We start from the raw sequence: 24554 nt of genomic DNA on the forward strand, positions 1-24554 counted from the left end.
CCGCATACCGCTCACTTTTATCGCAAAAATTTTGCCTCGCATACCGCTCAAAAACCCGCTCACCGCTCTTCGTCCGAGACACGTCCAATGTGCACCCTTAGCCAGCCTCACATGTGCCGCCAGTGGCATTGTTTACCAGCCAGCCTCCGCGGTAACATCCAAGCATACAATCGGAACATTTCGTATTATTACAGTGTTTTTGGTGATTTTATCTGCAAAATAAGTGACCATGGGCCCCAAGAAAGCTTCTAGTGCCAACCCTACAGCAATAAGGGTGAGAATTACTATAGAGATGAAGAAAAAGATCATTGATAAGTATGAAAGTGGAGTGCGTGTCTCCGAGCTGGCCAGGTTGTATAATAAACCCCAATCAACCATCGCTACTATTGGTGGTACAGCTGCTGCTGCTGCTGCTGCTGTAGTACCGTCTGCTGCTGCTGTAGTACCGTCTGCTGCTGCTGTAGCATCATCTGCTGCTGCTGTAGCACTGTCAGCTGCTGCTGCTGTTGTACCACCGTCAGCTGCTGCTGCTGCTGTAGTACCGTCTGCTGCTGCTGTAGCATCGTCTGCTGCTGCTGTAGCATCATCTGCTGCTGCTGTAGCACTGTCAGCTGCTGCTGTAGCACTGTCAGCTGCTGCTGCTGTTGTACCACCGTCAGCTGCTGCTGTAGTACCGTCTGTTGCTGCTGTAGCATCGTCTGCTGCTGCTGCTGTAGCACTGTCAGCTGCTGCTGCTGCTGCTGTAGCACCATTGTTGGTGTGGCTTATTGAGAATACCAAGAAACAATTAACCCCAGAGGATTTGCCACCCAGGATAACCCAAAAAAGTCAGTGTCATCGAAGACTGTCTAACTTATTTCCATTGGGGGTCCTTAATCTTGTCTCCCAGGATGCAACCCACACCAGTCGACTAACACCCAGGTGAACAGGGAAAGATGCCTGGAACTAGTGCTCATATTGGTGAATTTAAAGCCAGCAAAGGTTGGTTTGAGAGATTTAAGAATCGTAGTGGCATACACAGTGTGATAAGGCCTGTTCTGGAAGAAAATGCCAAACAGGACCTACAGTACTCAGGAGGAAAAGGCACTCCCAGGACACAGTGTCTCATCAGTCATTGCTGCATCTTCAATAAAGGTAAGTGTCATTTATTCTTCATTTAGTAGAGTAGTACATGCACAATATATATTGTGCATGTACTACTCTACTATTGTGCATGTATCCTTCTCTTTGTGTGTAGGAAAATGTATATTTCATGTGGTAAAAAAAAATTTTTCATACTTTTGGGTGTCTTGCACGGATTAATTTGATTTCCATTATTTCTTATGGGGAAAATTCATTCGCATACCGATCATTTCACATAACAATGAGCCCTCTTGCACGGATTAAAGTCGCTATGCGGGGGTCCACTGTATATACAGTTAATACATTAATGGGGTGTGCTAAACTTGTAGGGGTCATGCAACACCTGGGAAAAATGGGAAATATTCAAGTTCAGTCCAGGGAAGGAAAGGACACAGTGGTGGAACCAAGGCAAGCTTGGGGGCTGAAGCCACCCAAAATTTCCCCCCCCCCTAATAAAAATAGTATACTAACACTGCTTCAAAACAAGTCTCCTAGCCCCAATTCCAACCAAGCTACTGGCATAGAAATTCTGGTGATGCCTCTGGGAGGGTGGGTTCAAATTCCTTCGATCAAGATCCCCTCCCTAGCATCAAGGAACTTTACTTGAGGGATCTGTATGTATACAGTACTGTACTGAAAATTGGAAAATTTTGGATGAAGACCATTGTGCTCTGTATATTTTTATGTGTAAATTAAATACAAGTGTATGTTTGTAAATAATTGTGTTCATTTGCGAACTGATGAACATGTGTATGCACATGTGCCCACACACACACACACAAGAGCTTACGTGGGGGGAGCAAAGTTACTAGTCATGGGTGATTTCAATCACAAGGAGATTGACTGGGAAAACCTGGAGCCCCATGGGGGTGCTGAAACATGGAGAGCAAAGATGATGGATGTGGTACTTGAAAACCTCATGCATCAACATGTTAGAGACACTACCAGAGAGAGGCGAGGACAATCCAGCAAGACTCGACCTTGTATTCTCCTTGAGTAGTTCGGACATCGAGGATATCATGTATGAAAAGCCCCTAGGAGCTAGTGATCATGTGGTTCTGTGCTTTGACTACATAGTTGAGCTACAAGTGGAGAGAGTAGCAGGAATAGCATGGGAAAAAACCAAACTACAAAAGGGGAGACTACACAGGCATGAGGAACTTCCTGCAGGACGTTCAGTGGGAGAGAGAAATGGAGGGAAAATCAGTAAAAGAAATGATGGACTATGTGACAACAAAATGCAAGGAGGCAGAGGAGAGGTTTGTTCCCAAGGGAAACAGAAATAGTGGGAAGACCAAAACAAGTCCTTGGTTCACCCAAAGGTGTAGGGAGGCAAAAACTAGGTGTCAGTCAAGGACCAGGTAATCAGATTGAGGAAGGATGATGGGGAGTTCACAAGAAACAACCAAGAGGTGTGTGAGGAGCTCAACACACAATTTACCTCAGGGAGTTGCCCAGTTTCAATGGATGTGTTGAAGATCTTTGTTAGTGGCACACACAGCATCTCTGCTCCCTCTCTAAGGGCCCACAGAGAGATGTTGTCTGGTCCCACTGCCTTTGAGGTATCAAGTTCACATAGCAGCTTCTTCACCTCCTCCTCAGTTATGTGTACCTCATCCAGCACTTGTTGGTGTACCTTCCTGTTCTGATTTCCTGGAGTCCTACCAGTATTTGCAGTGGAAACTGGTAGGACTCCAGGAAATCAGAACAGGGAGGTACACCAACAAGTGCTGGATGAGGTACACATAACTGAGGAGGAGGTGAAGAAGCTGCTATGTGAACTTGATACCTCAAAGGCAGTGGGACCAGACAACATCTCTCTGTGGGCCCTTAGAGAGGGAGCAGAGATGCTGTGTGTGCCACTAACAAAGATCTTCAACACATCCATTGAAACTGGGCAACTCCCTGAGGTATGGAAGATGGCAAATGTAGTCCCAATTTTTAAAAAAGGAGACAGACACGAGGCATTAAACTACAGACCTGTGTCATTAACGTGTATAGTATGCAAAGTCGTAGAGAAGATCATCAGGAGGAGAGTGGTGGAGCACCTGGAAAGAAACAAGTGTATAATCGACAACCAGCACGGTTTCAGGGAAGGAAAATCCTTCCCTGTAAAAACTCTAGTAGGTCACAAACCTACTAGAGTTTTATGACAAGGTGACAGAAGTAAGACAAGAGAGAGAGACGTGGATAGACTGTATTTTCTTGGACTGCAAGAAGGCCTTCGACGCAGTTCCTCACAAGAGGTTACTGCAAAAGCTAGAGGATCAGGCACACATAACAGGAAAGGCACTACAATGGATCAGAGAATACCTGACAGGGAGGCAACGAGTCATGGTACGTGATGAGGTGTCAGAGTGGGCGCCTGTGACAAGCGGGGTTCCACAAGGGTCAGTCCTAGGACCTGTGCTGTTTTTGGTATATGTGAATAACATAACGGAAGGGATAGATTCAGAAGTGTCCTTGTTTGCAGATGATATGAAGTTAATGAGGAGAATTAAATTGGTCGAGGATCAGGCAGGACTACAAAGCGACCTGGACAGGCTACAAGCCTGGTCCAGCAACTGGCTCCTTGAATTTAACCCTGCCAAATGCACAGTCATGAAGATCAGGGAAGGGCAAAGAAGACTGCAGACACAGTATAGTCTAGGTGGCCAAAGACTGCAAACCTCACTCAAGGAAAAGGACCTTGGAGTATAACACCGAGCACATTTCCTGAGGCGCACATCAATCAGATAACTGCTGCAGCGTACGGGCATCTGGCAAACCTAAGGATAGCATTCCAATACCTCAGTATGGAATCGTTCAAGACTCTGTACACCATTTACATCAGGCCCATACTGGAGTATGCAGCACCAGTTTGGAATCCACACCTGGTCAAGCACGTCAAGAAATTAGAGAAAATGCAAAGGCTTGCAACAAGACTAGTCCCAGAGCTAAGGGGACTGTCCTACAAAGAAAGGTTAAGGGAAATTGGCCTGACGACACTGGAGGACAGGAGGGTCCAGGGAGACATGATGACGACATGTAAAATACTGCGCGGAATAGACAAGGTGGAACAAAGACAGGATGTTCCAGAGATGGGACACAGAAACAAGGGGTCACAATTGGAAGCTGAAGACTCAGACGAGTCAAAGGGATGTTAGGAAGTATTTCTTCAGTCATAGAGTTGTCAGGCAGTGGAACAGCCTAGAAAGTGACATAGTGGAGGCGGGAACCATACATAGTTTTAAGACAAGGTTTGATAAAGCTCATGGAGGAGGGAGAGAGAAGACCCAGTAGCAATCATTGAAGAGGCGGGGCCAGGAGCTTTGACTCGACCCATGCAACCACAAATAGGCAAGTACAAATAGGCGAGTACATGCCATAAATGAGTTTCTTGCCCAATACCAAAACTCGTTATTATGTATAGATTCCTTTACTGTATACAGGGTATTTTCATTATATTAATTTTCCAATAACTTATAAAAATGTGCCAAGTTTTTCCATTATAAGTACTATCAGAAATAGTCATAGGTTATTGTTTTGTATAAAAAATTAGCAAGTTAAAATAAGAAGCCTTTTTTTATATATAAATTATATTGTTGACGATGGTAAACAATATCAGGAGCCATACATGACCAACATATTACAATCAGGCAAATGTTGCACATAAGAAGAGTAACATAGTTAAAAATATATCCTCATATACAGGAGGTTCCTCAGCCCTCAAATGAGTTGCATCCCTGGTGATGGAACTTACAGATGAGTTGCATTCCTAGTGTTTGAGCTTACATATAACTTGCATTCCTGGTGTTTAAATTTAAAAATTAGTTGTATTCCTGGTGTCTGAATGCACAAATGAGTTGCATTCCTGATTGTTTAGCTTACAATTGAGTTGTCTGTATAAAAAATGGTATGAAAAGAATTGTTATACTTTGTATATTTTCACACTGCGTATCAGCAGTTGTAAAAATTTAATTGGGTCCTAATTGCCTCTTTTGCATTATGGATGTTTGTAACTTGGATATCTGTATCTTGGGAGGCCTTATATGCACTATAAAACACAACTTATAACTTATTCTGCAGCTCATTTGGCATCCCACCAGAACAGTCCTGTATAACAGACATTTTGTCAGAAACGAGTATTTTTTTTGCACTGTGTGAAGAGAACACGACTGTGAAATGTAGTGTGGTTTATTCTGCAAATGTGTAAAGCTTTACAAAATGCTGTGAACCCTTGATTTATCAGACTTATAGGGGTAAAGGTGTTCATTATAGCCAATTGTCTGTTAAATCTGTATTATGAGATTTTTACTATGATTATAACATTAATGGACAATTTTCAGATTTAATGGCCTTGGTCCATTAATTAAAAAGTAAATTTAAACAGTAAATTGCAACAGTGAGGGATAATTCTGGATTTAATGAACTTTGCCTGTTGAATCTGGAATTGCTCATTAAAAATGGCATATAATTCTCATTTAACAGAGTCTGTTAAATTCAAAATAAATTTACTGACTAGACCATAGGAATAATGGACAATTTTGGATTTAATGCTGTTTGCTTCTAAATGTTGTCCTGCCACAGATTTTGCCAGTTAAATACAAAATCCTTTAAATTAGTCTTAAATTGAGGTTTTACCGTATACTGTACTGTAGATCATCAAAGTAATGCCAACTGAGCTTGAATGTGGTTATACAGCAGACCTTCTCCCGCCCCCCACCCCCTACCTGATCGCTTAATGTAATTTTTATTAACCAAAAAATAAAAACAGGATTGTTTCCCTATTTAACAATTGCCTCATGATCATACAGTGGCTAAATTCCTGGTAACAGGCTCCCACCCACTTTATAATGTTCTCTCGCTCATGTGACTAAATGACTGAGCAATATTATTCAGTTTCTTTTGATTTTGTAATAATCTATCTTCAAATATTGGTCTAAACTGATTTATATTGACAGTCATACAAAATCATTACTAAAGGAAAATGACTGAGTGAGAGCAATCCCATGAGCATATTTCAAATGAAATCCTATGCTTGAGTGTTTTGGGCCATGTCAAAACAAAATGAATGCCAGGGTAGATGAAGTATGTTTGAAATTTGGGTTTTATATTTTTTAATTTTTGGGATCCAATTCATTTTTTTTTTTTTTTTTGTATATGATCATATGATGTGTGTGTATATAATGAGCTCATTTTTGGGAGAAGCATTCTTCAAGAATGAAAAAAAAAAAATAGAAATTTGATGGGTTATCAACCCAGTCTCCATCTCATGTTATAACATGGGTTTCTATGGGTAACTGTGATTTACTCAAAGTATTTACTGCTCAATGAACCTGTTTTCTGGTCCCTAGTTAGGTCATTAAATGGGGGTCTACTGTATAACATTAGCCGTTCTAAAAATGTTTTGGCAGACCAGTGTTTATTTTTGTGCAGAATAAGAAGCTAATCATATTTTTTATAACTAATTAATGAAACAAAGCACAAGTTGTTTGCTATTATACTGTAACATATACAAGCGAATATTTTAATTTTAATTGCTTATTGCAAATTATTTGCACACTAATGCTTTGTTCTCATGTTCTTTTGAGTAACAAGAGAGCATAAACAGAGAAAGTATAAATATTAAACCCTTTGTTAATCAAAGCACTAGGGTAACTAAAAAAAAAATGCAATATATGTAGATATCATATATAAAATGCAAGTTGAATTAATTAATTTCTAAATAAATTACAAAATGGCATTTTTTAAAGTCATCAACCATTATGGCTTTTTTCTTTTTTGTCTTTTCAAGCTTTATTTTCCCCATTCTCAAGGCAATGCTGCAGAATTCTGGTAAATAAATGTATTTTACAGCTTTTCATTTATATCTGATCATACACAAATGTAGTGTCTCTTATGCTATACCATCAACACTGCCTATAAACCATGATATATATGTACAGAGGTCAAAGTTTGATAACTTATAGCAAGTTACATTAATGTATAAACAGGACATGTCTAATTATGTTTCTGCTATTTTTTTCATACAACTTAGAAATAGTAAAGTGCATTCCTGCTTTTTCAACTTACAATAAAGTTACTTGTATTGAAAACAATAGTAAAAAGGATAGTTATGCTTCACACATCATCATACTGTATAATTTAAAGGGTGTGTAAATCTTTGGCCATTTGTAACTTACAGACCTCCTGTATAATGTTGCTGCCTGAGACAAAAGCAATATTGCCAATAACAAATAAAAAAATGCAAACTCGACGAAGCACTGAAGTGAGTGTATAAACATGTAAGCTTTTCATCAGGTTTTTCTCTATAACATTAACTATACAGACACCCAAAACTAAAACATACTAAAAAGGAAACTCCACAAGGAATTATTGAAGTTAAGGAACAGTAACATATTTACATAATCACAAGATGTTACAATATTTACACAAAAATAAATTTTACATAATGATTTTATCTTACAAATAACAGCTCTCACATCTACTGCATTAATGTACTGCTTGGCTGAAGATGCCTCGGAATCACCAGTGACATCCCGCTTCAATACTAACAATCTCAATGTTTTAGGTATGTAAACGCTGAAAGGCTCATACGAGTCTTCATATTTTTTTTGTGAACACAATTTTATATAAACAAAAATTCAGTAATTTTTAAGAAATAACCAGTACTGTACTAATTAAGTACATTTAGCTTCAACTATAATTTATGTGCTTCAAAATAGATATAAAGAAAGTTTATTTCATGTATTACTGTATTGTATACTGCCAGCCTCTGTAACAAACTAAAATGATTTTCCAAGGGAGTCTCTGCTACTAGGTGAAATTTTATTCAAATTATATGTAGGTTGATAAAATGTATTCTTTGCTTTAATTACTGTATATATCACGAGGCATGACATTCCTGAAACATTTCTCATGACTTAAATATTCATCTCTCTAATTATCTTATTTGTAGTATTTATTGGCTGTAGACAGTACATAATACTGTACTTGATAAAAAATATTACTGTAAAACAGAATACTTTAATAGCCCAGCTATCTGTAATAAAGTTTTTCTAATGTAGAACCCTGGATGACCCAGTTGGAATATATTATATTTATTCCTACCTAATACCTGCTTCTTCTATCCTCTAGAATGAGCTCATATTTTGTACCCATAATAAATTCATCTCTCCCACTCAGTGGTTGTTACCAGGTGTTGTACTGTGGTATGCATGTGCCAGGTTGGACATGCATGCAAGAATTTTTTTTTTAATATTTCCTCCTACAATGACACAAGATTTATTTAACTGTCACTTTCCCTGGACTTTAGGTACTCTATAGTGTAGCCTCCTTACCTTTTTAGACACATTCACCATTACATCTCCTTCCTCAAGTGCATGAGCCTACCTTGTGCCTATGTACTCCAGTTGGGTAGCACCCAATGAGCTGGGAAAATAAGGCTGTTCTAAACACAAACAAGTTATGTATCGTGTCCAAATAAAAATAAATAAATAAGACCGTACCAATAATAATAATCTTTATTTCTACATGTACAATGTATACAGGCCTAGCTGATATCAGTGACATACTATATAGAAAGCCCTTTGTTATGCAGAGAATTTCAAGCAAGTTATGTCAATTTTGTTCCCAGGATGTGACCCACACCAGTCGACTAACACACAGGTACCTACTTTACTGACAGATGAACAGGGACAGCAGGTGTTTTAAGGAAAAACAACCTAATTTTTCACCCATACCGGAGACTGAACCACGGACCTCAGTGTGTGAACTGAGTGCACTAGGAATTGAGCTACGGGACACCATAAGGAAGTAAGATTATTATTATAATCAAAAAGAAGTGCTAAACCACAAGGGCCTAAGGAAGTAAGAGAGGTATGTATTAGGCAATTATTATAATCAAAGAAAGTGCTAAACTGACAAGGGTCATACAGCGCTGCGGGGCAGAAAATACTACTGGGGCTATAAACAGCTAGGTAGAGAGGGGATCAGAGGCACGAGGAAAAAAGGGCTGGCAGGGATGCTAAGGGCTGTGTGTCAAAGTTCATACAGTAAAGCAGTTGCTGACAAAGTCAAAAAGTGATTGTAAGTCAGACAGGGCCATCTGCAAGAAGGAAAGATAGGTAAGAGTGGTAGGGTGGCAGCGGGGTTGGAGGTAAATCCTGTGAGCTCACTGGTAAACCGGGCAATCTACAAGAAAGTGAAGAACCGAAATAGGGACCTGACGAACCTCACAGAGAGGAACTAGGTGTTGTTCTATGAGAAGGTAGTAGGCAAAAATAGGAATATGTTTCAATTGGACCACTCAGGGCACCACAGCAGAAATCCATCCTTCTGCAGTCAAAATGCAGTTTTACTTCATTTTTCACCAGATTCCTAATGATTGTCATCAATGTTACAAGCATGTGTTGCATTTGTTTACATATGAATTTTTTAAAATATACCAGTAAAATAAAATAAAGTTACTATAACTCTTACAAAAAGTTAATTTAACTCTTAGTATACTGTATATGCAAATAATGTTTGAACACAAAGTATGGAGAAAAATACATATAACAAAATGATGAGAATTTTCTTGATCACCAGTCTTTTACTTGAAGTTTTTAATATACACTATCTTATTCTTTTCAGATAGAATTCTTTAAATATGAAAGCTACTGTACCAAGATGGTTCTCAAACATCTATTATGTAGGCTAACTTCTATTTTAAATATGAAAATTACCTGATAGTGTTAAAATATGTTCTCTGTATCTCCCTCTGTATACTATATCATGATCTTAATTCTCTTTTAATTATATCAGTTTAAATGGCAGAGCAGCAAAATAACTTTTTATAAACAGTATAAAATAACCTCTTCAACTGGATTATATAATGCATTTTGTCTGTTGTTCACTCTTTCAGAAGCTGACGTGATAATCTGCTAAACAGACTTTTTACGCCATTGGTTTAAACTTATATAACCTAATGACCTATAGTAAGGGTAAACATTAAGAGCTGATACATATCTTTGTCCACATTGAGCAATGAATTCAAAGAAACAGACTGCAAATATTATTACTTAGAGGTCAGTCCTCTTGTTACAAAACATTATACATCCAAAATTTAATCCATACTCTTCTGTAATTTCAAGATACAGCAATATGTCAAAACACAGCTTTGGCATATTATAAGACTCTGAAAGGCAAAGGTCATATCTGCTAACTTATTCACACAACATTTTTGTCAGCAACATCAAAAACAGTTTTTACACACGTTTTAGGTAGAAGACAATGACTGGTATACTGTATCTACACTATGTCATTACAGACCTACAGATGATGCGAGACAAACATGTACTACTGTATCGGATAAAAAATTTTGAACCTAGACCTAATAAGAATATTTAGTGTTTTCTCTGGTATGGTAAATGTATGATGGTGTGTCTAGGTGATGAAACTGGATGTCTACTGTATTGTATACTGTAATATATCACTGAAATAGTGCATTCTTATTAGGATTAGTTTCAGAATATGTTTACAAAACTACAGTAGTTTGGATACCACAGCCCAAAAATCATGATACTACACCATGTTCATGTGCAGAAGCTTCTGTTATGTAAGGAGATTTTACTCCTTTATTAATGACATCCCCTTCAAGGGGACACCCTGAAGATGGTGAAAAGCTCTTGATCCATGGAATTGCAGGCACCCTCCCTTCACTGGAATGAAACCCAATTATTACCCATTCTCCAAGCATTGTATGACCCTAATGGGTCAGTCTGATACACTATAGGGAACCCTGCACCCTATATTCATATTACACGAGTGTTTGGCTGCTTACATTAATGCAACATCTTTTACTGCAGTGTGATCTATTCAGGTTTAGCACTTTCTTGTATTAACAACAATAATAATAATGGTATCTTTATACACTCATTAGCAACACTGCTATGTCTGCCAAATCTTTTACTGATGTTTATCTTGTAAAGTACTCTGCTCATGTTATCATCTATACCATTGGTATTTTTGACACAAAGTTTATGCCTGTGAAACACGAGTGTTAGTTTAGATAACATTACACTATGGGAGGCTCCATCATAATACTATGAGAGATTCCATTATGACACAATGGGAGGCTCTACCATGACACTGGGAAGCTCCATGGCATCATAGGAAGCTCCATCATGAAACAGCAGCATTACACTGATGTCACCAAGCAGTACCACAAGGAAGACTTACACACTACCTAAAAGAAAAAATGTACTTAAATTGATAAAACTAAATATAATAAAGATTTTAATGAAACAATAAAATATGTAAGACAAGAAAAGCCTGCTAACAAATTTTTATAAATTACATAAATGAAGTTTTCAAATTTAATGCAAGTTATAACATGATTGTTATTCTTGTTGGTGAAAGACAGGGTGACTGCATGCTGATGAATTAGGGCTACCCCTCCCCATCCTTGGATGAGATCTGATTAGTTCCCATTCTCTTAGTGAGGTAAAAGCCCCATGGATTTTGCATTTCCCATTGAATATACAGTACCAGTATTAAAACGGTAAAACCTCTTAATGGACTACTGAGTGGAGGGGTGTATGATAATGCTGATTGTCTGCAAATACAGAATTATGAAATATTTCACAATCATCCAGTTGTCTTCTGAAATAGTGGATATGGTTCACTGATGCAGAAGACAAATGGATACTAAGAATAGGGGTATTGTAACCTTTAGTACTACAGTATAGTACTGCACTGTATAGTAATTTTATAGTATGTACTGTATATTAATCTTATAGTATGTACTGTACTATTTAGAGAAATTTTACTTCCCTTTTCATGGTGAAGAGAAGAGGTTGAAACTGCTGTGATCGACAGTGGTGACTCAGAATAAAAGTTATTCTAAGTCAGAGGAGGTGTAAAGCTTTACTAGTGAAAATAATGTAGATAGCTGAGAAGAGGTAGATAGCTAAGAATATGTACAGGGCTGAGAAGCATAAATGGCTGAGAAGATGTAGGAGGCTGAGAAACAAATGTTTTCTCTCGGCACCACCACTTGCTTTAGAGGCCTTTGTAAATTGCACTTTACTAATTGTGCTAATAAAGTCACACATAATGCACTAAATCCTGGAAAAATTAGAGACTGAATGTATGAATGAGTACATACAAACAAACTGGCTCTGGTGGCCTAGGGCTCAGGGAACTTTGAAAACAGACAGGTTTTGGACATGGCTGCTTTGGCCCTTACTGGACTAACACCAGAACTGACTTGGACCAATACTTCACAAAATAACCAGACACTATCAGTACACACTAAAATTTAGAATTATGCACTTCTGTCTGATAACTGGAGATTTGTCCTGCCAGTTTTTTGTACAAAATTGCCAAAATCCATTAATGAGAGGTTTTACTGTAATTCAGTATACTGTAGTACTTAGAATTGTTAGAAACACTGTATTTACTTACCACCCCATTCAAAGGAGGTTTCTGACACTGGTGAGGGACTCTTGATCAAAGGAATTGAACTTTACTTCCTCTTCCTTGGATCAACCCCAAATGCCTAAAATAACCCCCAGAATTCATTGTGAATGAAATTATCTGCTTACCCAGCCTGGCTTAAGTCAAACACTTTTCCATTGTTGTTGCCATTGCCATAGGATTTAGGTGCTGCATGTCCATCTACTCCTGACTGGTGGCACAGGAGGAAGGTGACTATCTCGTTCCTTCCCTCTAGAGCCATCACTACAGCCTTCCCGTCACTGGAGATCTCACATGCAGTGATGGCTTGGTCAGGTGTCATCACGGCAAGGCTAGTACCTGTACCAATTAATGTTTATTTAAAAAATTATTACAATTATCAAGCTGAAATCAGTATAGTAATTGACTTCAGCTTAAAAAGAAGACTGTTATAATGAACAGAAATCATCCATCCATAATACCAACTACAGTTTAATGCCCTTTCTTTCATGAGTAGTGCCTTGATTCTGGTGAAAAGTTCTTGATCCAGAAATCAAACGTTACATTCATGAGACACTGTCTGATCTCAAGGGATTTAGCTCTTCCCAATGATTATATATTTTCCATAATTATTTGCACCTTAAATTCTCTTAATTGGGAGTGTCCTGATGCCAGTGAAATGTTCTTGATCCAAGGAACTGGAGTTACCTTATAATCTTTTATCAAACCTGATTACCTCCCATTCCCCTCCACTCTATGACCTGCAAGGGTTTAGCACTTTCCCTGAGCTGAACTAAAAATAATGAACCATACCAGTGTGAATGTCCCAGACTCTGAGAGAACGATCCCTTCCCATAGAGTCGTAGGTAACACACTGAAGTCCTCTGTTGTCCAGTCTGATGGTGGTTGGTGGTGCTGTGTGGCCCTTTAGAGTCCACCGCGCATTACCTGAAAAGTGTTCATACATTACTTAATTACAAGTGTTCATGCATTACTTAACCCTTTGACTGTCGCAAGCTCCTTTCTGAAACTCATTCTATGTCACAAAATTTTTTGAAAAAAAAAAAAAAAAAAAAAAATTCCTTATGAAATGATAGAGAATCTTTTCCCGGTGGTAATGACACTAAAAGTATGAAATTTGGTTGAAAACTCACGGAATTACGCTCCTGCGAAGTTAGTGGTCTCAGCGACATATACGCATCAGTGATTTCGCCAACTTTGAGCCCTGTTTTTGGCCAATTCTGTTGTTCCAGTTGACCAAACTCATAGCTATTTCTTTGGAACTCCATTTTTTCTATCAGTTGAGTACAAGAAACCAGTCAGAAATTGGCAATTTGGCCAATTTCATGCAAATTAAAAAAGATGCCAATTTCAAAACAGGGTCCAGAATAAACAATGTAGACATTCTTGGCACTAAAATAACATACCCTCTGTTCATTAGTCACGTCTCTAGGTCCCTCTCATATTACTATTGCTTTCTATTTTGATTTTTTATTCATACAAAAAATACAAAATTTACTGTTATGCAGACTGCATTATTGTAAAAATGGTATAAATAATATCAGTGCACTAGTGAAAGAATATTAGACTCCCCAGTTGACGTGTATTGGACGTGTGGTGTGATTTGCTTATTCCTGAACATTGGTAAAAATCGAACAATTCCGCTACTTTGAGCTCAATTTCAAAGTCGTTTTCATCGTGAAACTAATCAAAATCATCTCTATTTCTATAATATGTTTTCCATTTTATCACGTGAAACCATGAAAACCAGAATACAAGTATAAATACTATATGAAAATACACCTCAAAGTTGGCATTTTAATCCAAAAAAAAGGTCAGAGTTTTTTTTTTTTTCTCATTTTGCACTGCGTGCTGCAGGATTTTTTTTATGTGATGCACACTTATCACACAGACCCATTCTCTCACATGTGGGCCTACCAGCTTTCTCCTGCGTGATTTGAAGCCGCTAGAATTTATGCGTACTAATACGTCTGAAACACTGGCTCGTAAGATGTATATAAACGACCAAAAGAGTCAAAGGGTTAATTATGAGCATTCATGCATTACTTAATTACGAAGTTATAACTTGGTACAGCATATCATAAACACACACAAAACATACTCAAAGTATTGATCATAGCTCAAATGTGACCAAACTGCTTTGCATAACTGTATGGTCTTCCATGAAAGAAGTGATGTAAACTGAACTATGTAACTAATATCTTCTAGCAAAATTATTATTTATTTTTATTATAAATAAAAATTATTTTAGCAAATACATGTACTGTACATTTATTAACTGATGCAAAAGAAGAGTACAGGAGGGCCCCACTTATACAGCAGGTTAAGTTCTGGGCTACTGCTGCAAAGCAAAAAATTGCTGTAAAGTAAAACATGGGCTTTTTCACTTTCAAATGCATATAAAAGCTTGATAACATGTTTACACTGTCATATACTAAGTGAGCAATAGAGCTAGGCCTAAAAAATGCATATACAGTACACACATTACTTAAAACATTTTCATCCATAGCTTACAGTGAGTGGTGAATAAAGATATTGTAGGAAGCTGAATAAATGAAGAATGGGTATAACTGAAAACAACTGTACTAGCGAAATGCTGTAAAACAAAGTACGTACTGTATATATGTACAAGATTTGTTTTATTGTTTTCTACCCGAGTTATTATTACAACCATTCTAGTGAGTGTGCATTTAAGCCAGTAAAGGGCTCTTGGTTCAAGAAACTGAAGCTACCTTTCCTTTCTGTGAAGCAGCCTGCATGCAACCTTAATGATCCTCATGTAGTTGAAAGACTTCACCCCCACCAACCAAACCAACCCTACAAAAAATCCTTATTGCTATTACACATTCAAGGTGGTCACAGTACCAGTAATGAGGTCATAGGCCATCAACTTGGAGTCCTCCAGACCTATGATGACACAGCTGCCCGCTGATGATATAGCGATGGATATGATGTTGACCCCTGGCTTCCACTTCTTGAAGAGTGTGCCACTCTGCAGGTCGTAGACCACGATGAAATTAGGCGCTGGTTCATCCACTTCCTGAAACAGGAGGACCATGAAAAAGAGTCACTAAGAAATATTGTAATGCTCTGTAAGTTTAATTCTGGTTTAGTGCTCTATAATAATAATAATGCATAGCAAGAGAAAGTAGTATCTCACCCTACAGACACAGGACACATAGTGTCCCTCTTTCGTGATAGCCGCAAGTCGCGTAATGAACTCGTGATACGGGATGCGTAGGTCATACATCAACTTGCGTAGTTCCAAGTCCCACACTAGCAGAGCTGAGGGCTTTTGAGTCTCATCACCACACACACAAATTTTACCATTTTCTGACACCATTAGACTGTTGAGGAATCTATCTTCTCCAACCTGGTGAAAATTCAAGAAGTCAGACATGACCCTGAAGAACTAGACTGTAATGTTGATAAAGCAAATTGCAGTGGCTATGAGGTTTTTTAAAGTAGGCAATGTTTGGATATTTTCTATTTAAAATTGATTCTAGTATTTCAGTGTGAATGAAAAATTTTGTGTTTTGTATGCTATGATATTCACTACCATCAATGTATCCTGTAAATTTGTGCACCACACTGCATAATAATGTATGTATATAATTACTTTACGTATAAAAGATGGGATGGCAAGAGGATATTTAAACAGCCTATAGGGGAAACCTAAGTGTTTCTGACCTGAAGCTTTTTCATTTACTACTTCGAGGTTAAGGCTGCCTACATTTGCACCTAGAAGAGGACCTCAACTGTGAATGAAGTACTGTTCAGACATTTCTTGAGCATTTGTGAATGGCTTATCTGTAAATTCCTTGAAACATTACAGAACAGCTAATTGCATACAGTTTTGTTTACAATGATCTGGACTAGTAAGAAAAATGTCTTGTTACTTAAAATGTCACAGACCGGGCCGTGGGGGCGTTGACCCCCGGAACTCTCTCCAGGTCAGTCATGCACTTGCGAAAGATCAAGATTAGGATGGCTATTTATTCAAGTACAGTACAAGTATTTACGTACCCTTTAAGGAAAAGGAAGCCTGCTGAGGAATTTAACCCATAACCCTCAGTTGTGAGCCAACTTGCAGCTCACTTTTTAACCACAGAAATGATAATTCCACATTAAAAATAATAAAAATCTAAGAACGTTAAACATAAAATTATTATAGTTACTGTATATGTATCTGTTAACAGACGAAGGGTCAAGCCTACACCATTCCTTGTGCTAAATGATCTATGCAGGTTTAGCACTTCTAAAAGAAAAAAAATTATAAGTACAGTAGACCATTATATTACATGGTAGTTGCATTCCTGAAAATGCTGTGTTAGGTAAATCCATGTTAGATAAACTGAAGAACTTATGGGAAAAATAGGGTTACATTCCTCGGAACCCAAAAAAAGCCAAACAACTTTTTTTCAGATCTCCAGATTTTACAAAAATAAAAGTGAATATGTAATTGTAGTTCACTGTCGTGATGTATTATGTTATTTTTACTGCTTAAGGCTACAAATGCAACAGAAATAATAGTATTCCTTACCTTAAAGTGTGGGTGCTGGTGTTTGTGGATGATTGTGAAGAGAGTGAAGAATTATGCTGTGGCCCTACTGGGCTGAGGTGGATGGTAGAGGTTCTGGTACTGAAGTCGATGGCTGTACTGGAGTGTGCACAAATTCCGTAATGGATTTCCGTTCTATTTTATTCCGCAGCATATTATACAACTGACGGTAAGGCATCAGCTGCTCTATACACCATTTCAGGGTCCTCTTCAGTGAAAAAGTCTAATTTTAATTCAGTCAAATCAGTAAATCAGTCCAGTCAGTCAGTCAGTAAATCAGTCAATTCAGTCAGTCAGTAAATCAGTCATGTCAGTCAGTCAGCAAATCAGTCAAGTCAGTCAGTAAATCAGTCAAGTCAGTCAGTAAATCAGTCAGTTAGTTATTCATCACACAAACTCATATTTACCTCATTCTTTTTAATTGCACAGTGACCTTTCATTATGGCCACAGGCTATCTCTTGTCTAATATCTCTATTTTCTTCATTAACTCTAAGACTTAAATGCTTATACCTTTTCTTGGCACTTTCAGCAACACTGGCATACCTACTGGGTGCCATGATTGCTTGGCAGATACAAGATATGGTAATTAAAAGATTAAAACACAATTCACAAACACAGCAAGCTCCTAAGACAGAATGGAACTGAACATGTATTCATGAAGGCTGGGATGGTGCTGGCGGGAGTGTCGGGGATTGCAGGAGGTCTCCCCTGTTGACTCACAAGGTGGCAGCTTGAGCTGGGGAAATTTTTTTCATGCCCACAAACGAAACCGTGTAAAGTTAATTTTATGAAGTGTTGTATAAAACTGTGCTGCAATTTTTCAATAGTGCAATAACCAAAATGTGACAAATAAATCCGTGTAATATAAAGGTCTACTGTATATTGTCTCACCTTGAACGTTGCCACACAGTCACCATTGTGGAGATTCATCATGTTAACATACATCCTGGAGCGAGAAAGAGCCACTACATGGTCCTTGTCATGGAGGCCAAAGTATGGCATCTTCTGGTTCATAACTTCACGTAACTTCATCACAAACACTCCTTCGTCAAAATTATAGATGCGTAGCTCACGGCCACACAGCACCAAACACCGGTAGTCATCAATCATCTGAGATATAACAACACTCCATCAGTATTAACAAACACAAGATTCATTAGTAAAACAAATTACATCTGCAAGAATATTTGCCCCGAGTTTTGAAAAGCAAGCACCTCAATTATCAAGTCTTGAAGGCTAGAAATACAATGCACTTAAAAGAGTATTTTTTTTTCAAAACATATATGTATAGAGTCAGCTTTATAATAAAGCTCCTTCATATAGTGTGACTGTGAATGCAATTGAAAAAGTTCATACAAAATTGAACATGTGAACTTTGAAGACCTTTCTACCTTTCCATTACTGACAAATACTTTTTCACTCACTCTGACAGAAAATCGCCCCATGAAAATCGTTTTGTAAGAGATTTTACTGTATAAATTCTATTAACTGGAATTGCCCAACAATCAAAATAAAAAACAGGCTCCTTCCCATGGTCAGTTTATCTATTTTTTAATTATTAAAATTTGAGACATCACATTGTATGGCTACCCTGATCTATATGACATTGTAGCAGGTTAGACTAGGAAAAACCATTATTTTCCCCTAATTCACTCACTCATCTAAACAAGTGTATTGATTTTTAGCAAAGAAATCTTGAACCAAGGAACTGGAGTTACCCCTCTTCTTCCCTGGATCAAATCTGACTGGATACAAAAGAGCACTACCAGCAGTAACAAAGAAAAGAGGCAGGTGCAAAACAACTTTTAATGTTACAATGTTTCATTCTGCCCAGAGCTTTATCAAATCACTTTATTGTGGACTTGACAAACCTCTGAATAAAGTGAAACATTGTCTCGCTAAATCCTTGAACTGTGCCTTTCTTCAATGCTCATTTTCACTTTTCATTTGTTGTATAATCTATGCAATGTTAGTGCTTCCAATGATTTTCCAGGATGGTTGTGACTACTGTTTGTAAGTCATAAGTCAGACCACCGACCACATGTTGTTGAAATGTACGTCGCTGAGAGATCCCAGAAAGAATCCTACCATATCCCATGACCCCAGCCCCCTGTACCTCAACTCACGCAGGAGGTTGTGTCAGAAGTCAGACCCAGGTATGACTCAAGAAACTGTAATGACACGAATGCAAACAAACCATACCATGGGTGGGGTTAGAACCTGCGATCAGGGTCTCAAAACTCCAGACCGAGGCATTAGCCACTGGGCCAGCTAGCTTCAGGTATGTTGGAACCAGAGCATACCTGTGAATTCCATGCCATATTGGTCTTCAAATGCATGATACAACTGACGAACTAGCAAGAGCATAAGCCTTTGAGGAGGGAGTATATAAGCCATGGTCTGTCAACTAATAATATGAGGATGATGGTAGGAAAAAAACTTCAACTGAACTTCATTGACTGAGATCGAGGGAGATTAACACCAGTTAGTCCATCTATCATTCTATCATGCAGTAATAGCTATATATATACATCCAATAACTGGAAATGGGAAGTACAATGCCTGCACTTTAAAGGAGGGGTTTGGGATATTGGCAGTTTGGAGGGATATGTTGTGTATCTTTATATGTGTATGGTTCTAGACTGTTGTATTCTGAGCACCTCTGCAAAAACAGTGATAATGTGCGAGTGTGGTGAAAGTGTTGAATGATGATGAAAGTATTTTCTTTTTGGGGATTTTCTTTCTTTTTTGGGTCACCCTGCCTCGGTGGGAGACGGCCGACTTGTTAAAAAAAAAAAAAAAAAAAAAACATCACCAGATGCCTGGAGGTACTGCTGAAAGTTTGTACCACAGGCTGACATCAAAATTTGATCAAAGGCTCCACTTAGTCATTATATATCCAAGACACACATTTGTATCAGTTTTCCTATTTCTCCTGACAAAACAAATAGCCTAAACGTTGCTTTTAGTCACCTCTCGAAAGTGTGAGTTATTTGTGAACTGTTCCAGCGATGGTATATACTACCTTGAATTAAAAACCCACAAGGAGACGAACACACAGGAGACCACACAAACACAGTGTTTTTGTCTCCATGTGGGTTTCCTTCATACATCAACATATGTCTGCTACATGGTGATGGTCCATGTTATTACCTTCAATTTTCTTGGTTGGGTGATGCCAGTGAGGGTGCGGACTGGTGACATGGTGAAGATGTTCCACACAGCTATCTCCCCACGCTCTGTAGAGAGGGTGATCACATAGTGTGGGTTGTGGCGAGCCCTGATCACAGCGTTGAAATATATCTGTCCATCTCCCAGCTTCATGTTTTCATCCTAGGGTGTGAAATATACCGTTAGTACTGTTAAAAGCATTGAATAACTTATTCTATGCATCCTTCAACCAGTTTGACATAATCCTGGTTGTTCTTGATCCAAGGAACTGGAGCACTCTCCTCTACCTTGGAATGAACCTGATTACCTGCAATTTCCCTGGTACTGTATGACTAAAGGTTTAGTTTCAACGTGAATGTAATAATTATCTTATACAACACCAAACGCTCTTATCTTATCACTTGTAAGTAAAATAAATTCCACTGTTGACAGTTTTACTGATACATTTGTATTAAGATATGCAAGAAACTGTACTTCTTAGTGGCTGTCATTAATAAAATTGATGCAATACCTGTATTGCATCAACAGGTTGCACAACAAATATTCATTGGAATAACATTTCTCTCTGTGTAAAGTTTTATCAGTGACTTTATAATAACCAAATAAAGCTCTACACAGAGCTAAATGTTTTCCTAATAGGTGTGTCTTTTCTTGACCAATGTCTGCAGTAAGTCACTTTGGATGCAGTTGTTATTGTAAAGCATCAAGATCATGGAAGCCCACATCTCTTATCTCACCTGGAAGGGCTGGCGGAGGCAGACAGTGAGGGGCAGGAGGCTAGGCACAGGGGCACTTGATGCTATGTCGTAAAGTTTCTTAATAACAGGATAAGTCTCGTGGTTGTGAGGGTCACTCATGAGGGTAGACAAGCGACCACATACCTGCCACATAACACATGGAATCACAATGTCTGTTAGGATGATGCTATGAAACTATTTACATATAAGAAGCAACCAATTACTTAAAAACAAAATACAGTGGACCCCCGCATAACGATCACCTCCGAATGTGACCAATTATGTAAGTGTATTTATGTAAGTGCGTTTGTACGTGTATGTTTGGGGGTCTGAAATGGACTAATCTACTTCACAATATTCCTTATGGGAACAAATTCGGTCAGTACTGGCACCTGAACATACTTCTGGAGTGAAAAAATATCGTTAACCGGGGGTCCACTGTATCCTAATCATTAAAACAAACAGCCATACATATTTTTGTAAAATATTTTAATAAAATCCAATTCGATCAATTTGGCATCTGAAGTCAGTAAGGTTTGTTCTGGAATGCGAGTCTTTTCTGCATTATTGTCAGCAGTAGAATAGGTGGAATTCAGCTTACCTGAGAATAGAACTGTCGGCCGTCGTAGCCTAGAGCATAAGCTGCCAGTTCCAGCAACTCTTTCAAAAGCTCTAGTTCAGTGTTGCTTTTGTGGTTGGCCAGTGAGAGAGAAATGTCTTCCAGCACCTTGAGGACAGAAAGCTCATCATTTTATCACAATCACTGGTACTTACTGTACAGCTAAGGGTAGATCTGGTATGGTGGTACGGGCAAATTGAAGGTGAAAGATTCACACGCACCAATCAAGACATTCATCTAGGAAATGTTTCACCATGAGTGGCTTCTTCACTTCTAGAGAAGTTACAAGTGGCAAAATGTGCCCTTAATAAATGTTATGATCAATGCACATGCATCTTTTTATGTGTATATGCCTAAAATTCAAGAAAATGTATCAGATTTCATTCAGTAATTAGAATGCACAAATACCACAGTAACGTACAATAAGTGCCACATTTGTACCTGATATGTATCTGATCCACAGAGCTTCTCATACACCCAACCACAGTTGAGAACAAACTCTTCGAGTATTGTGCCATGTAGCTGCAAGACCTGGTATGGCAGCTCGTCTAACTTCCGGCGGTTGTGTCTATACACACCCTGCATAGAAATCTTGGACATGGTGCTGTAAGTAGAGAGACAATCATCTTGTTACAAGCTCATCACTAGATATGATTATCTGAGGTCATACTGAGACTATCTTTGTTTTCCTATGCACTACCGTGACCACCTCTAAGTTACTCTAGCAGAAAGGTTCTCACTGCAACACCGTCGTGGCCACTTCTGCTCACCACGCCTAAGGAGATTTCCTGTCGTATTATCTTGGTCACCTACAGTAAAAACTGTAGGGTTCTCTCACACTGTCATGATCACCTACAGTTATTACTGCAGGAATATTCTCTCACACCATCATGCTCACCTACAGTTACTACAGCAGAAGAATTTCTCTCGATCTATAAGGAACGATTAGTTACTGCTGGAAGGAAGATTTCCTGACACTATCATAGTCAACTACCTCTGCTTACTATCACCACAGCAGTGATAGTATGCAAATGACACCTTGCCTATGTGTTACTCCATAGCTCAAAGTGTTAGCACCTTCGGCTCACATCTGAAGGACCTGGGTTCAATCTCAGCACAAGTGGAAAAGTTTGGCATGCTTCCTTATACAGTGGAACCCCAAGTTTCAAACTTAAGCCATTCCAGGAGCTAGCTCTAACGTCGAAACGTTCAAAAGTCGAAGCAATATTTCCCATAAGAAATAATGTAAATACAATTAATCTGTTCCAGAAACCCCAAAATATTCACAAAAAAATACAGTTTATAGAGATTACAGTATAGTTTTGCATACACACAAAAAAACATACATAGTACAATTAGTAATTGCTAAATAAAAATTTAAATAAACATATAACATTTTTACTTACCTTTACTGAAGATTGTTGATGGCATCTGGAAGATAGGGAGGAGTTAGAGAGCACTTATTGTTTGAAAGGGGAATCCCCTTCCATAAAAACTTCAGGTAAGAAGTCCTTATCTGGGGTTACTTCCTTTCTTTGTCTTTTAATTCCACTAGGACCAGCTTGAGAGTCACTGGACCCCTGTCTCACAAAATAACTGTCCATAGTCCTCTGTTTCTGGCACCTCTTTAAGATTTCCCTAAAATGGGACATGGTTCTGTCACTGAACTTGTTGCAGAGATGGCTCGTTTCAGCTTGCTCAGGGTGGTACTTCTCCGCAAAAGTTTGCACATCATTCCACTTGGCACAAATCTGCTTATTCTGTGAAGGCAACTGCCTTGCCTTTTCACAAATGATTGTGAACATTGAAATGGTATAAAATACCGACAGGTTGTTAGGTAAGACACATATGCAACAGTTAGGTATCTTTATTTCGAAACGTTTCGCCTACACAGTAGGCTTCTTCAGTCGACTACAGAAAAGTTGATAGAAGCAGAAGATACTTGAAGATGATGTAATCAGTCCGTCACCCTTGAAGTTTTGAGGTGGTCAGTCCCTCAGTCTGGAGAAGAGTATTGTTCCATAGTCTGAAACAATATGGAGTTGAAGTGACAGGATGGAGCCTATATACTGCCAGGAGGTGAGATGTAGGCCACTAGTAGAGGTAAGAATGTTGTCATTGGAAGGTCAGGACCCTCTCAAATCCAGCCATTCTCACTAGTAGAAGTTGACAAAGTTGATTTCAGGTCTGTACCAAGATACCCTTGTGTTGCAGTGTCTGACAGAGTGAACATTGAAATGGCATAAAATACCGACAGGTTGTTAGGTAAGACACATATGCAACAGTTAGGTATCTTTATTTCGAAACGTTTCGCCTACACAGTAGGCTTCTTCAGTCGAGTACAGAAAAGTTGATAAAAGCAGAAGATACTTGAAGACGATGTAATCAGTCCATCACCCTTGAAGTTTTGAGGTGGTCAGTCCCTCAGTCTGGAGTTTACCTGGAGAGAGTTCCGGGGGTCAACGCCCCCGTGGCCCGGTCTGTGACCAGGCCTCCTGGTGGATCAGAGCCTGATCAACCAGGCTGTTACTGCTGGCTGCACGCAAACCAACGTACGAGCCACAGCCCGGCTGGTCAGGAACCGACTTTAGGTGCTTGTCCAGTGCCAGCTTGAAGACTGCCTGGGGTCTGTTGGTAATCCCCCTTATGTATGCTGGGAGGCAGTTGAACAGTCTCGAGCCCCTGACACTTATTGTATGGTCTCTTAACGTGCTAGTGACACCCCTGCTTTTCATTGGGGGGATGTTGCATCGTCTGCCAAGTCTTTTACTTTCGTAGTGAGTGATTTTCGTGTGCAAGTTCGGTACTAGTCCCTCTAGGATTTTCCAGGTGTATATAATCATGTATTTCTCCCGCCTGCATTCCAGGGAATACAGGTTTAGGAACCTCAAGCGCTCCCAG

The 24554-nt window shown here is 38.7% G+C and overlaps 1 protein-coding gene across 4 annotated transcripts in view; it reads right to left on the reverse strand.

Moving 5' to 3' along the window:
- Window positions 1-4400: 4400 nt before the first annotated feature.
- Window positions 4401-24554, reverse strand: part of LOC128687764 (NACHT domain- and WD repeat-containing protein 1) — a 191691-nt gene continuing 171537 nt past the window's right edge. For all 4 annotated transcript variants that reach the window (XM_070083567.1, XM_070083565.1, XM_070083566.1 and 1 more), the window contains 10 exons: window positions 22095-22257; window positions 21636-21761; window positions 21035-21178; window positions 20280-20459; window positions 18018-18236; window positions 15725-15937; window positions 15430-15604; window positions 13357-13491; window positions 12693-12903; window positions 4401-11332 (listed from right to left, as the gene is read on the reverse strand). In XM_070083567.1, coding sequence (XP_069939668.1) covers window positions 11329-11332; window positions 12693-12903; window positions 13357-13491; window positions 15430-15604; window positions 15725-15937; window positions 18018-18236; window positions 20280-20459; window positions 21035-21178; window positions 21636-21761; window positions 22095-22257 — 1570 coding nt within the window. In that variant the 3' untranslated portion in view covers window positions 4401-11328. The remainder of the gene's footprint in view (window positions 11333-12692; window positions 12904-13356; window positions 13492-15429; window positions 15605-15724; window positions 15938-18017; window positions 18237-20279; window positions 20460-21034; window positions 21179-21635; window positions 21762-22094; window positions 22258-24554) is intronic.

Source organism: Cherax quadricarinatus, chromosome 10, assembly GCF_038502225.1.
Source record: "Cherax quadricarinatus isolate ZL_2023a chromosome 10, ASM3850222v1, whole genome shotgun sequence".
In the NCBI taxonomy this organism is placed as follows: domain Eukaryota; kingdom Metazoa; phylum Arthropoda; class Malacostraca; order Decapoda; family Parastacidae; genus Cherax; species Cherax quadricarinatus.